Below are 13,732 nucleotides of genomic sequence, written 5' to 3' on the forward strand. Positions count from 1 at the left end.
GTAATTAATCTTGTTTCCATTTAGGAGTAGAAGTTGGGAAAGATCAGCAATTCACCATAAACACCAAGGGAGCAGGGGGTCAGGGTAATGTGGATGTCAAGATTTATAGCCCTTCACAGAAACCCGTGACCTGTGTAGTCGAGCCAGTTACAAGCAAGGATGCTTGTGTAGTGAAGTACATTCCCAAGGAAGAAGGCTTATACTCTGTAGATGTGATGTATGACCAGAATCCAATTGTAGGCAGCCCATTCACTGTGGATGCTGCACTACCTCCAGATCCTTCCAAGGTAAGTGTTCAAGTCCAGACTTTTTTGCTCTGGGCCATGTACCTATCCTGTTCTAGGCTATACAAACCAAGCTTAGCAATAAAGTTCAAATGTTTTTTTTGTAACAGTAAAAGCAGGTGAAAGTTACTAGTTAACTCTTTTTATGATAAGGTGGTAAGTGCTCCCATGTTAAAATCATTTTTAAAGTATCTCTATCCTGGTAGAGATTTTCAACTAGAGTATTACGTTAAGTAAATAAAACTAAATATCCATTTTGATTCTAGTTTGAATCTGTGAAAGGAGAGAGATCTTTAGCAATTTGCAGCTGCATTTGGCTTTGTGTACTTTTCCAGAAAGTTGTCATTGGAGCTGTGTTCCTCTAGTCAGGAGTCAAAGGTTTTTGAGGTGGGAGGATTCATACAGAGCTCATCACAGCAGTGTGTATACACCATGGAGACCAGTTTAGAAGGGCCCTGGCTCTCCTGCCCTTCACCCTGGACATGGCATACAAATGGGCTGCTTCCAGGTATCCAAATTACAGGCTTGTCCATGCAGTGCCTTCTGCATCCTGGTTAGTCCCTCAGCAGTGTGCACAGCCCGTAAGCTGCTCCTAATGAAGATCCAGAGCTGCAGTTGCCTTGGGCTGAAGCTGTGATGTAGAAGTAGAACATAAAATTGACCTCTGCCATCTTGATCAACATGAATCTGGTGATTTAGTGAACAATTTACCCCTGCAAAAGCCTCTAATTTGGTGAAACATAATTGAAAACCATTGTTTATTTGAGACTAAAAAAAACAACATTCTAAGTATGAGGGTAAGAAGTTGAACAATTTGACTGTCATGTTTTGCAAAACTTTAGTTGGCCTCTTTACAGCCAGCTATTAAATCAACTAATTGTCATATGCTGAATGTTGTCACAATCAGAATTAACGAGAGAAAGTCCATCTCCATCTGAAATTGGACAAAACCTTGAGCAGGTTCCTACACCAGGATGGAAAGATTGACTACACTATTCTGCAAAATTTGTAGCTTCAGTAGGCCAGTTTCCATGCCACCTGTTTTGAATGGAGTAAAGACCTGTGAACGTTCAGGCTTTTATTTCTTCTGCAGGTGAGGAGACCTCTGTCTGAAAGGTACCCTGTTTCTGATGGCCGTTTGCTGAGGCCAGTTCAGTGGGTGCACCTCTAGAGGCAAACTGAAGTTGGTGTTTTGGTTAATGTATCTCCTTTTTAACATGGCCTCAGTCTCCCTCGTCTGCCCTTAAATGAATTGGGGCCTGTTCTGTGTAACCCTTTAAATGAAAAAGCAAAATCCCCATGCTTTAGTGAATTGAGCCCATGTTTAGTGGACATGTTGCCAGAGCATGGATTACCAGTGACATACCACTTAAGTTTTTTAAAAACATGTATTTGTCACTCAATGTAGTGTTTCTGTTAACATCTGTTTCGAGTAGATGAACTAGTTGGTGCTACTTAAATTTTGTAAAACTTGGCTCCAGGTTTCACTTCCAATGGGATAAGAGTTCAAGATCAAGAGGTTCTTGTTTTGGAGTGATTTTAAAGGTCAGATCTGGATATTGCAGTCTGAATGTAATTCTACTTTGCAGACTACAATGAGCAACCAAGCTGTGTAAATCCATCTGATGTAAGCAGTGATTTGAAGTGCATCTCAATCCAATGCTATGATTTGGCCTCTTATAAAGAGTAAAGTGTTCTGCTGAACTGTGCTGTAAACCAGCTCAATTTTACTGTGACTAAGGTTTATAATTCCAAGCCCCAGTAAAATGTGAAGGCTGTCAGGGTTGAAGGTTGCCTGCTGGATTATTGGAAAGCTGAGTTAAGAAACCTGATGAGATTTGGAGGTATATACCATTTTAAAGGTTGGTTAGAATGAATAGAAACTGCCACCAGCAACAGAAGATCAATCTGGCCCAGGTTTAACTCCTGTATCAGATTTTTTTCAAAAGAACCAGAAATAATTTTTTTAGTTCACTCTTTAATTGTCATTGATACAAGTTTAGATCATTCAGTAAACTGAATAAATGTTTGGCAAGAAGTTTTTGGAGGGTGGGGGGAGGTGAGGGGGCACTGGTAGGACTGACTGGGGTTTGATTCGAAAGAACTGGCAGAGATGAGGCTGAATGGCTTCCCTTTCTACTGCACTATTCGATTGTGCGCAAAAGGCATTGCAAAGTAAAAGGAAGATAAAGGGTGTGCTTGAGTTTTAAAAATAACTTTCAGTACTTTTTTTTTTAAACAGGTAAAAGCTTATGGTCCAGGCCTCACAAGTGGCCTTGTTGGCAAATCTGCTGAATTCACTATTGACACTAAAGGAGCTGGTACTGGTGGGCTAGGCCTTACTGTAGAGGGCCCATGTGAAGCTAAGATTGAGTGCTCTGATAATGGGGATGGGACCTGTTCAGTCTCTTACTTACCAAACGAAGCTGGTGAATATCTTATCAACATTTTGTTTGAAGACACTCATATTCCAGGTTCTCCATTCAAAGCAGATGTGCAGTTACCATTTGATCCTTCCAAAGTTGTTGCCTCTGGTCCTGGTTTGGAACGTGGCAAAGTTGGAGAGGCTGCACTATTTACTGTTGACTGTTCCAAAGCTGGTCCTGGTGAACTGACCATAGAACCAGTATCAGATAAGGGTGTTAAAGCTGAAGCCCATATTCAGGACAATGGTGATGGTACTCACACTGTCAGCTACATTCCACTTCAACATGGTCCGCACACAATTGCAGTAAAGTATGGAGGGCAACCAGTGCCCAAGTTTCCAGCACAGTTACAGGTGGACCCAGCAATTGATACTAGTGATGTTAAAGTATATGGACCTGGAATTGAAGGACGTGGTGAGTACACTAATTTCTCTATCCTTCTATTCTCGAAGCTGAGAAATCTTTGCATTGGTTATAACACTGATATTTGTACTAATCAGCTTAGAACTTATTGCACAGTGGGTTCTAGTAACAGCTGTAATGTGGCCAGCTGATCTGTCTGGTAATTTGGTCAAGGTGACTGACTTGCGGCCCTTTGACTAGTGTTGGGTTTAAGATTCATTTTTTGGATGTAAATTATAACAGCAGTCAAAAGGTGTCCAAATTAACTGAGGTAAAAATAGTTGCTTTTTAAATACTGGCTATAAAATCATGAGCATCAATCTGAACCATGGTAACTTAAGGGAGGGATTTCCTGTTTCCAGTCAAGAATGCATCTTCCAGCTAGCAACTTGTGATGTGTTGAAATATTTGATTGTATTTTTGATATTTTAGAATTTTTTTCACTTGCAACACTGGAAAAGCCCATCAAATGGGAAGAGCACCATTCAGTTAAAATTAAAAACATCTTCCCTGTTAAGGAAGTGATGCTTAAAAAAAAAATTAAACATTAAAGAAAATTTTTATTACCATTTTGCAAAACTTGCAGTTGTGTAAAAAGTGGATTAACTTTCAGGGTCAAGCTGACCACTGCTAGAGTTTGTATTAGAAACACTTGAACAATAAATACAAGACTTAACATGTCATAATTGACTAGTGGACAGCATGACTTCAGATCTGTGCACTTTTTTAGTGGTAAAAGGTTTGCTGCTTTGTAGCAGGCTGGACATCCTGCTAAGGATGGCTTCCCTATAGTTGAACATTGGCTTTAATTTTGACCAGTTCTAAAATGGAAATAATAGCTTTGTCACTTAACCAGTCTTTTTCCATTTCAAACTGGGCTCCAGCATCTGAACAAACCAAAACCTGGTGCAGATCCTTCCAAGTATAGATTAAACCAGACCCTTAATTTTGGCTGCAAATTGTACTGTCAGTCAAACTGTCTGCCACTTGCATTTTAACTGTGGAATAAGTGAAGTAACAATTTTACCCATGTGAAGTGTCAGCAAAACAAACATTTGTTCTCTCCAATTTGTAAGCAAGTTGAGGTATAATAAAACATTGTTTTAAGTAGAACTTGCTAGTTCAGTATTTCAGTTCTGAACTTTTTTTAGTTTCTTACAAGAGGGGCTAGAACACAGTTTTTAAAAACAGGTTCCTGAAAACCTAAGTCCTGTAACTTTTTTGTCAATTGTAGCTTTTGAAGTTACACTTTTTTTACACCTTGGGGATTAAGGTAGAAATCTCCACCTTTTTTAAAACTTTTGAAATTTACTAGCACAAGTGTACAGTATTGAGATTTGTACAAATCACCAAGGTTTCTAAATTCCACTGTTTTAAACTTAAACTTTCGTAGGCAAACCATGACTCTGGCTAGTAGTCTTCCATACCTTGAGTGACTACTTATGTCAGATCACTTTGTGATTTACAACTGACCCTTTTGGATCCTGTGTCCTTAATTTTCACTTTAAAAACAGTCTCTTCCTAGTCTGGTCATATCTACAACCTTGTTCAGGGAAGCTGTAGGTGATCTTAATGTGGAATTGAAGCAAAATGGGAAATTCTGGTCCATAACCATGTTGTCCAGCAATGGCTGATAAGCAGCCATGGTATTCACCTCTTTTGGTTTTAAATGTGTTTTCCTTAATTTTGTATATTTTCATGTAGGAGTTTTCTGTGATGCCACAACTGACTTTACAGTAGATGCTAGTTCACTGACCAAAGTGGGAGGAAACCACATTAGAGCAAGCATAGCAAATCCTTCAGGAGCCAGCACCGATTGCCTGATCATGGACAAGGGGAATGGAATATATACAGTGGAATACACACCATATGAAAAAGGTACAATGGGAAGACACTTGTGTAAGAAGGCATTGTAAAACTCTTGTGTCCTTTCCCTTTCAAATCACCTAGCTCTAAGATATCATTTTTGACTCTCTACCTCATTTGTTTCAGAATTTAAGGTTAAAATGAGTGGATACTTCATTACACAAATGGGATGCCTAAGACTGGGCAAAAGGATGCATACCACACCATTGTAATAAAATGAGAACTTTGACCAGAGGCCTAAAGTTCTGTTATCACAATTTGCTGGAAAACCATTGACCCTAGATTTACCTTTTTTGGCTCCATCCATAGTTTATTTCACAAATGTTGTTCTTTAGCAGTTGTAAGTTTTTATTTTTAGTTTCAGGGCTGTGACAAGGTAGAGGTTCTAACATCCAGAAATTCTAAAATTTGTTTTTGTGCAGGTGTACATACTGTTGATGTAACATATGATGATGCACCAATTCCAAATAGTCCATTCAAGGTAGGGGTCACAGAAGGATGTGATTCTTCACGTGTCTCAGCAAGTGGACCTGGACTGCAAGAGGGCTTGACCAATAAAGTGAATAAATTCTCTGTTGTAACAAGGTAATTAATACCTTTATTGGGTCTTGGAGATTAGGCACTGAGAGCCAGACATTGCTTGATCACAAAGTTCCCTGCATTTGTGATCTCTTCATTTGGTTGGATACGTGATAAAGGCAAAATGCCAGAACTGCAAGACTGAAATGTTGGCCCTGCTGCAGTGGTCTGGCAGCATCCCATGGAGAGTCAGTCAATGTTTTTAAGTTTCTTATAAGCAAAGAGATGCTGTTCTGAAGTTATGAATTTTTTTTTTTTACTGAACCAAAAAAGTTAACCTTTCTTGCCCCCTGCCCCCCCCACCCCCCCCCCCCCGCAACTACCACTTTGCATTCTCTATCCATGTCTGATGCCATCAGATAAAACTGCTATTTGTTTATTGAACTCCAAATGGGCATTTTCTTAACTCCACTCCTTGGGTCTAAATGTTGGCCTGTTTATCAATACTGCATGTTCCTATTTTTGCAGTAACATCACTGCCATTGAGCAATTTATTTCAGTTTGAATAATAACACTATAATTTGCCCACTTTTGAGTTGTAATTGTCTGCCAGTTATGCTGTGATCTACTTGTGGTTAGGTATTAATTACTAGCTTAGTCTTGAATTCATCTTGATGAAATTCTGTGACACAGAGGAGCAGGAACTGGTGGCCTTGGGATTACTGTTGAAGGACCTTCTGAAGCAAAGATCTCTTGCAAGGACAACAAAGATGGTAGCTGCAGTGTTGAATACACTCCCTACACTCCTGGTGAATATGATGTGAATATTACCTATGGAGGGCAGCATATAACAGGTAAAGCTATCTCTCTGCACCACTTGACAAACTAAGAATGACATGATTATTAACTCTTGGGCAAAGCTATGCCTTTTTCAATGACTATTCCAGCGCCACCACCTAGAGGGGACCTATAGTTTTGGCTGACTAGCTCGTCAATCAATTGCACATTTTGGAAAAGTAAATTTTCTGGTATCTCAACTTTGGGTAACATTTTCAATGGCTGTGTTTTTAGAGTCAAGGAATGAAGTCAAATTTTGACTTTGTTGCCTACATGAATACCTTTCGACAGTAAGTGTCAACCTATTCATGTAACTCATTAATTAGGAAATTCTGTTTGGCCATAACATAGAATTAATGTTTCCTGGTTCAATATTCATCCTCCAGTCCATTTCAAAAACTGTTCCACTTGCAAGTTTTTATTAGAAATGCTTAATATTTCCAGATCTAAGAACACTTGGCCCTTGTGATAAGTTGATTTTTGGAATGTAAGACTTTTTTTTTCATAACAGCAACATTGATTTATAGCTAAAACATTGTATTTGTGTAAGTGTATTCTTGTAATTGTCCATTTTTAAACAAGCCTTTTTAAGACTAAATGAAGGCTCTATCTCCTTGCGTAAACTTTGTATTAAAACTTGAGTACCATTATCCAAAGTTCAAAACTTTGCATGTTTTGTTTTTAGGTAGCCCATTTAAGGTACCAGTCAAAGATATTGTGGATCCAAGCAAAGTGAAATGTAGTGGACCTGGGCTGAGTTCAGGTGTAAGAGCCAAAGTTCCACAATGCTTCACTGTGGATTGTAGCAAGGCTGGGAAAGCTCCTCTTCAAGTAGCTGTGTTGGGACCAAAAGGTAAGGTTATATTGGGCAAGTGTCACTAAACGGATTCAAAGCCAAGTCATTGCACTTGCAGATGTGTACAAATAGATCCTGTAGAAGAGAGCATTAGGACTCTCCACATAGTATAGCTTAAATGAAGTAAACTTTTTTAAGTTGGGAGTGGGATTTTAAAAAATTCTACTTTTTTGACCCATTGCACATTTAGGAAATGCTGTACTGTTTTTGGTAAGGGTATCACTTGTCACCCTTTATCAGTGACTTATTCCAATTTGCTGCAAGTTAAAGGTTTTCTGTTCTAGTTGGTGAGGCACAGCCCCAACCATGGCGCAGTCCTCTGAAAACGATTACAGACTTCTTTAAAGGAGAGATCAAGAACGATGACAGTGAGACAGGTTTGGATTTGAGCCGTTTAATCTCAAGGCAAGAAAGGTGGTGGGCATATGGCCGGGAACAGTTGTGCTGGTCCTGTCTGCTTTTGTTTTGGGGCAAAGTAGAACTTGCTAGGCCTAATGCTTCACGTAGAATTTTAGCTCCATGTTGTCACTCTAACCCAGTTTTGTGTTTTTAATGATGTTTTGAAAGTCCCATTCTAAAAATCCTACTGTTGATTTTAGCCCCTCCCAGCTTCTCTAATTCCCATGTTCAAATGAAAACCAATCAGTCCATGTTGCATGTCTTGCCTTGACAAATTTTGACATGATGCAGTTTACTCTAAATTCTGGACCTGCTTCTGTAAATATTAAAGAATCTTGAATGACAGATTGCTTCACAGCTTCTATTGTCATGATTCTCATTCCTGACAATGGTAGGAAATTCTCCTCAACCCTTCAGCTGCTTGAAAGTTGTTTTTCTTAATTTGGTTTGGGTTTGTTCCTGGTTTGAAATTTTGCCATTGTAATGTTTTGATATGAGATTTTAAAAACTTATTTTTATCTCTATCTTTTGGTGTGCTAACACTCCATGTAGCAAAGATCCCAGTTGACTGGAATTCCTCAACTTCCTAGTTTTTAGGATTTGCTACAGATAATTATTCATGTGTAGCATTCTTTTAATTCCAATTCCCAATGTGTCAAATTTAAGTGTACTAAAACTTAACGCTTATTGACTTTGCAGGTTTTGCTCCATTTTGCAACATTGGGTACTGATTTAAGGCAGTGAACTGTTCTTAAAACACCACTAACCAGCTTTGTATGCACAACTGACTACCTGAATTAATCAAAACACATCTTTGCTTTAGTTTTGACTTTTTCTTGTCTCTCCTCTCTCCTCCAGGCCTAATTGAGCCTGTTGAAGTCATTGATAATGGTAATGGCACTCACACAGTCAGCTACACTCCTTCACTTGAAGGGCCATATTCTGTTTCAGTGAAGTATGGAGATGAAGACATTCCTCGCAGGTAATATTTAGAAACTTCAAGGATGAGCAATGCAGAGTTTGATACTATTTATCACTTTCTACAGAACTGTTGCATTAAAGACTAATAAAAGAATACAATGTTCCCTTGATGCATTGGCTGACTTTTTATAAAAACAAATTGCCAACTAGTACATTTCCAAGTTCATTTCGTTGTATTGGGTTTATTCTCCAAAGTGTATCCTCTGCTTGCACAACTTGACAGTAATCTGCCTTGTAAATTTATAAAATACCTCCCCAGATGAATCTCATTTGCACCTATCTTGGCCATATTTTGATGCCAAAAATAGGATTTTAATTAGAAGTATTGATGAACATTTTATTATTCTGTCCTAGCTTGCAACAGTGTGCTTTTCAAAGGGTTATCTATTTTTATCTGCTATTTAAAAAAATAGCAGTGAATAGCAATTTCTTGGCAGAAACTACAGGATAGCATGGGGGAGTGGCCCTGTTAAGCAGATCATTTATTTAGGTTTTGATTTTGTAGGCCGTTACAGACTTGACACTCCAATTTTCAATTGATATTTAAGTTGACACCTATTAATTAAATACTCTAAGCAGATGTCAATTGTCTTTTAAATGTAAGCCTCGAGTCAAAAGATATTAGAACCAGTCAGTCCTGACCCAACCTAGCTATAAGTTGGTGATACCAATCTGCAGTGTGGAGGATCAAGCTGACTGCTTTGCAAGCATAGTGAAAGACTGGAGAAATCTCAGCCCATATAAGTTGCTTGAATCTTTAGGGGAAACCTGGGTGCATCAGTGCAAAGGGATCCAGTTAAGTATTTAACAAGTCTGTTTTGGAATGGCTCTTTGCTAAGGAAGTGCTTTAATAGCAGTGACTTGCTCAGCATAATTACAATTTACCGAAGCTGCTTCAACAGTAACTTCCAACCGGTGACCAATAAACACTGGCCACATTTGAGAACCATTGTCTATCTGAAGGTTTCCTCCTAAAGCCACTTGACTCGGTGACAATCAGAGTGCACCTGCACCAAACAATAGCTTTGCAGTTGAAGGCAGGTCCATTCCATCTGAGTAATGAGATGGACAGTAGTATCCTCCTACAGATGAATAAGATTTAATCTCCTAAGTAATTCACTCTTTTTCGGTTTACACCTTTAAAAATCTAATGGATTTTTAAGATAAGCTTTTGATAACTATTTTTAGTCATTACTTTAAGATAATAGCAAGTTAGTCACCATAGCAGGATTTTGTCCTCCATGCTTTGTCTCTGGATTAATCTAGTGATTGCTAAGACATCTCACCTAATGGAAATGAGTAAATGCATGGATTCTCCATAATGGTGGTCATGTGCTCTACATGTTGTCACAGATGTGTATATATGAATTCTCCAAGACTATTGTTGTTTAGCCTTGTATCCTGTGATCTGAAGTGCATTTTGCAGAGTTTTTGACTGCGTGCACATTTTTTTGTGGGAGGTTAGCTGACTGAATTGGCATTGGAGCAGATAGCACAAAGCTGGTCAGCCTGTGGCAATTTCTGAAAATTCAAATTGTCTCTATGCACATTGTCCTAATGCTTTAATTGAAAGCTCAATTTAATGTGGTTTTGTACAATGCAAATTTGCTACAATGGCAGTAAAACATTTGCAGTTGTGGCAATCTGTTGCCCTCAATAACAGCAAACATGGCTCTGTGTTCTAGTTCTGGCTGTGTAACGAAATGTGCACACCACTGGTGGACTGAAAAGTGCAATTTTATTGGAAAAAAAGTAGACTTCACAACTTTAAAGATTTTTCCTGCTTTTTGTCAAATGTGGTTCCTGTTGAAGTTACATTTAACTAAAATGGAAGTTGATTCTTGATTTTGTTTGTTTTTTGTTCTCTATGCCAGATCAATTACCAGTCTCCTTTTTAGTCCTTTCAGGGTGAAGGTGCTACCAACTCATGATGCCAGCAAAGTGAAAGCCAGTGGGCCTGGCCTCACATCTGGTGTACCAGCTAGTCTACCAGTAGAATTTACCATTGATGCTAAAGATGCTGGAGAAGGCCTCCTTTCAGTACACGTAACTGTAGGTTTTATTTCCCTTTTTTGTTTTTTGAATTGAATGGGTGTAGGTCTATGGTAAAACCAGGCAATTTTAAAACTGATGCTCTGCAGCTGAGAAGCGCGTGAGGAGTAAGCTGCTTGTCCTGATTTGTTTTAAATACTGATGTCTGTTCTTGCATTCAAGACCCTGTACCAAAATAAATATTTCTTGCATTTTGATAAGAATAGCCTACAACTAGGTTTGGCTGACAACTGAGCACATGCTCACTACTTTTCAACCTGACTATTTTAAGTTGGAGAAAGTGAGGATTGCAGATGCTAGAGATCAGAGCTGAAACATGTCACTGAAAAAGCACAGCAGGTCAGGCAGCATCAAGGAGCAGGAGAATCTGTTTCTGGCATAAGCCCTTCAGGAGGGCTTTTAAGTTGATCCAAAATTGGTTTGGACAGGTTATTTTGTCTTTTGAATCTTAATCCCACCATCAAAGTATGAATGATTCTCTTAGCTGTGCCTTATGGAAAAAGTGGAGAATGTAGTTAAAACATAATCCTAAATAACTAGATAATCCCAGCCTAAGTGCTACTAGGCTTGTGCAAACATTATGGCTTAACCTAAAATAGAGCAGCAACTCTAAACTGATTTTTGTTAAGGAAATATGATTTGTATGGGATTCAGTTGGTTTTTTGGAATTTTGGTGACCAATCTTTTGAGATAAACACGAAGTTTTTGTGTATTTAAAGAGCAAGTGTAGTGAATTGTCTAGGTGCAGTAAACTAGTGGAAAGCTTCTAAAGATCAAAGACGTTTTCCCACATCAGTGAAAATGCTAGCACTGGATCATTTTAAGTTAGCAGCTGTATGTGGAGCAGCACGCTTTTAAAATGCCTTCAGGGAATTTCGTGTAAACAGGTTACTTTTCTTTGTCACTTTGTAGAAAGTAACATAGGTGCTGCACAACACAGCCTTTCTGATCACTGGCAATGAATTGCAAGTGTGGCAAGAAGTCCAGAAGTGTGGTTTCTCTTTTTTTGTGTGTGAAGCAGTGCATAACTAATGTCTAATAGCAGAACTACAAGTTTTTATTTGACTTTTTCTATAATAAAGCACTGCTGATTTTTAAAAATTTAACTTGCATTGATGTTTGTAAGGGCATGACAATTTTTTTTTTCAAACAGTCCTTCACAGTTGTTTTTACATATCAATGTTTTAATTTGCAAGGGCAAGCATGAGACTTCATTTGTTATCATGGTGCAAGTTAGTGCAGCTGACTGAATCTGGTGAATCTTCTACCACTTTGGGGCAAAAATACCCACCTCCAGAATGCCATTCTTGAGTAGGTTGGAACCATGTTTTCATAGATTTGAGTATCTATTTTAAAGTCTGTGTACATAAAAGGCAACTTCTCTCTTGTGGAACAAATCATACAATGACCTGTTTAAACTTCATGGTAAACGTGAAAATACCCAATGTTATGGAAACAATGGAATTTACCCAGTGATAATTGACTTCTAGTTCAACAGCATCTGAAATACTTAATGTTTTGGATGAGGGTTAATCCTGTTGTAATAAAGATTTTTTTTTTGCCCAAAGGACCAAGAAGGGAAGCCAAAGAAAGCTAATATCCACAATAATAATGATGGCACCTACAAAGTTTCCTACATACCAGACAAGACTGGACGTTATACTATTGTAATCAAATATGGAGGTGATGAGATCCCAGCATCCCCTTACCGAATCCGTGCAGCAGCTACTGGTGATGCTAGCAAGTGTACAATGTCAGGTGAATGCCAGTTTTAATTTGGTGTCATGAGACTTGTAGCAATGCTTTCACTAATGTGAGCCAATTTTTTTAATGGAATGTGGAATTAATACCTGGAAAGTGATTTGTCATAAGTGGTGTATTAATTACTGATTGGGTTGATCCCGTACAGTTGTGTAGATAGTGCTAATTCACAGCCCTTTTGAGAACCCAACTACATTGGAGTAGAATCAGGAACATGTTGGAGTATTTACTTTATTTTGATATCTTTAAGACAGACTGACACCACACCCAACCTCCTCCCCAGCTTCCCTGCAAGCCACTGTCCATTCTGATCTAAACAATATTGTCATCACTTTGCTGTCACTTATCCAAAAACCTGGAACTTGTCAACAGCACTGTAGGTGTACCAAAACCAGCTGGATTCCAGTTTGAGGAAACAACTCTGCAACACCACCCTCTAACTGCTGACTTTTCCCCCCTAGTATTCCCATTCCATTAAAACTAAGACTAGTGATTTTGCAGGCTTAGCTTTTTTAAAAGGAATTGTGAAATAGTTTAAATTAAAACAAATGATCGCCAGATTTCCCAACTTGCTTAAATTTAAGTGTGCTTAAAATGTGAACTCCAAGTTACACTAATTTTCTTTTTAAGGTTCTGGTCTTGGACCTACTGTTCAGTTGGGTGATGAACTTGGAATGACGGTGGACGCCAAAGCTGCAGGCAAGGGTAAAGTCACCTGCACAATCTGCACTCCTGATGGCACTGAAGTGGAGGCAGATGTTATTGAAAACGATGATGGAACTTACAACATCTTCTATACAGCACCAGAAAAAGGAGCATATGTTGTTTATGTCCGCTTTGGAGGAGTGGATGTTGCCAACAGTCCATTCAGTGTTGTGGTGAGCTGCCTTCTATTTGTCTTTTTCATAATGAAGAATGGGACATCTCTTGCAATGCAGTTGTCCAAATGAGCAATTACTTGTCTAAAGTAGCTGGGTTGGGGGGGGTAACTTAGTATTGGTGATGGAAACTACTTTACTGTCGAGCAGACTTCCATTCTTCCTTAACCCAGCAGTTCCATAGTCTTCCTGATTGAACAGGCATGCCCAACAATGAATCTGTAACCCAGGCATGTAAGTCAACAATCCATGTGTGTAGTCTGAGGTGACAACAGGGTAGTTTTGCGCAGTAGAGCTGCATGTACTTTTTTTTGTAAAAGTGCATCCTTTTCAGAATGAAACCTGGACAAGCATTTTGTTTGACACAAATGTGCCACATAAATTCCTTGATTGCAAGAGGAAGAAAAGATCTATTATGGAGTAATTTTGAAGTGCATCATTTCAAACTTGTTCTCCATTGAAGTATAAATT

At 38.7% G+C, this 13,732-nt stretch overlaps 1 protein-coding gene across 2 annotated transcripts in view; it reads left to right on the plus strand.

Annotated features, from left to right (window-relative positions):
* Positions 1-13,732, plus strand: part of LOC122559031 (filamin-B) — a 148,058-nt gene that overhangs the window by 94,180 nt on the left and 40,146 nt on the right. For both annotated transcript variants that reach the window (XM_043708178.1, XM_043708179.1), the window contains 10 exons: positions 25-287; positions 2,527-3,124; positions 4,817-4,990; positions 5,401-5,563; positions 6,191-6,351; positions 7,020-7,187; positions 8,448-8,571; positions 10,469-10,622; positions 12,191-12,380; positions 13,014-13,261. In XM_043708178.1, coding sequence (XP_043564113.1) covers positions 25-287; positions 2,527-3,124; positions 4,817-4,990; positions 5,401-5,563; positions 6,191-6,351; positions 7,020-7,187; positions 8,448-8,571; positions 10,469-10,622; positions 12,191-12,380; positions 13,014-13,261 — 2,243 coding nt within the window. The remainder of the gene's footprint in view (positions 1-24; positions 288-2,526; positions 3,125-4,816; positions 4,991-5,400; positions 5,564-6,190; positions 6,352-7,019; positions 7,188-8,447; positions 8,572-10,468; positions 10,623-12,190; positions 12,381-13,013; positions 13,262-13,732) is intronic.

The sequence above is a fragment of the Chiloscyllium plagiosum genome, chromosome 18 (assembly GCF_004010195.1).
Source record: "Chiloscyllium plagiosum isolate BGI_BamShark_2017 chromosome 18, ASM401019v2, whole genome shotgun sequence".
In the NCBI taxonomy this organism is placed as follows: Eukaryota; Metazoa; Chordata; class Chondrichthyes; order Orectolobiformes; family Hemiscylliidae; genus Chiloscyllium; species Chiloscyllium plagiosum.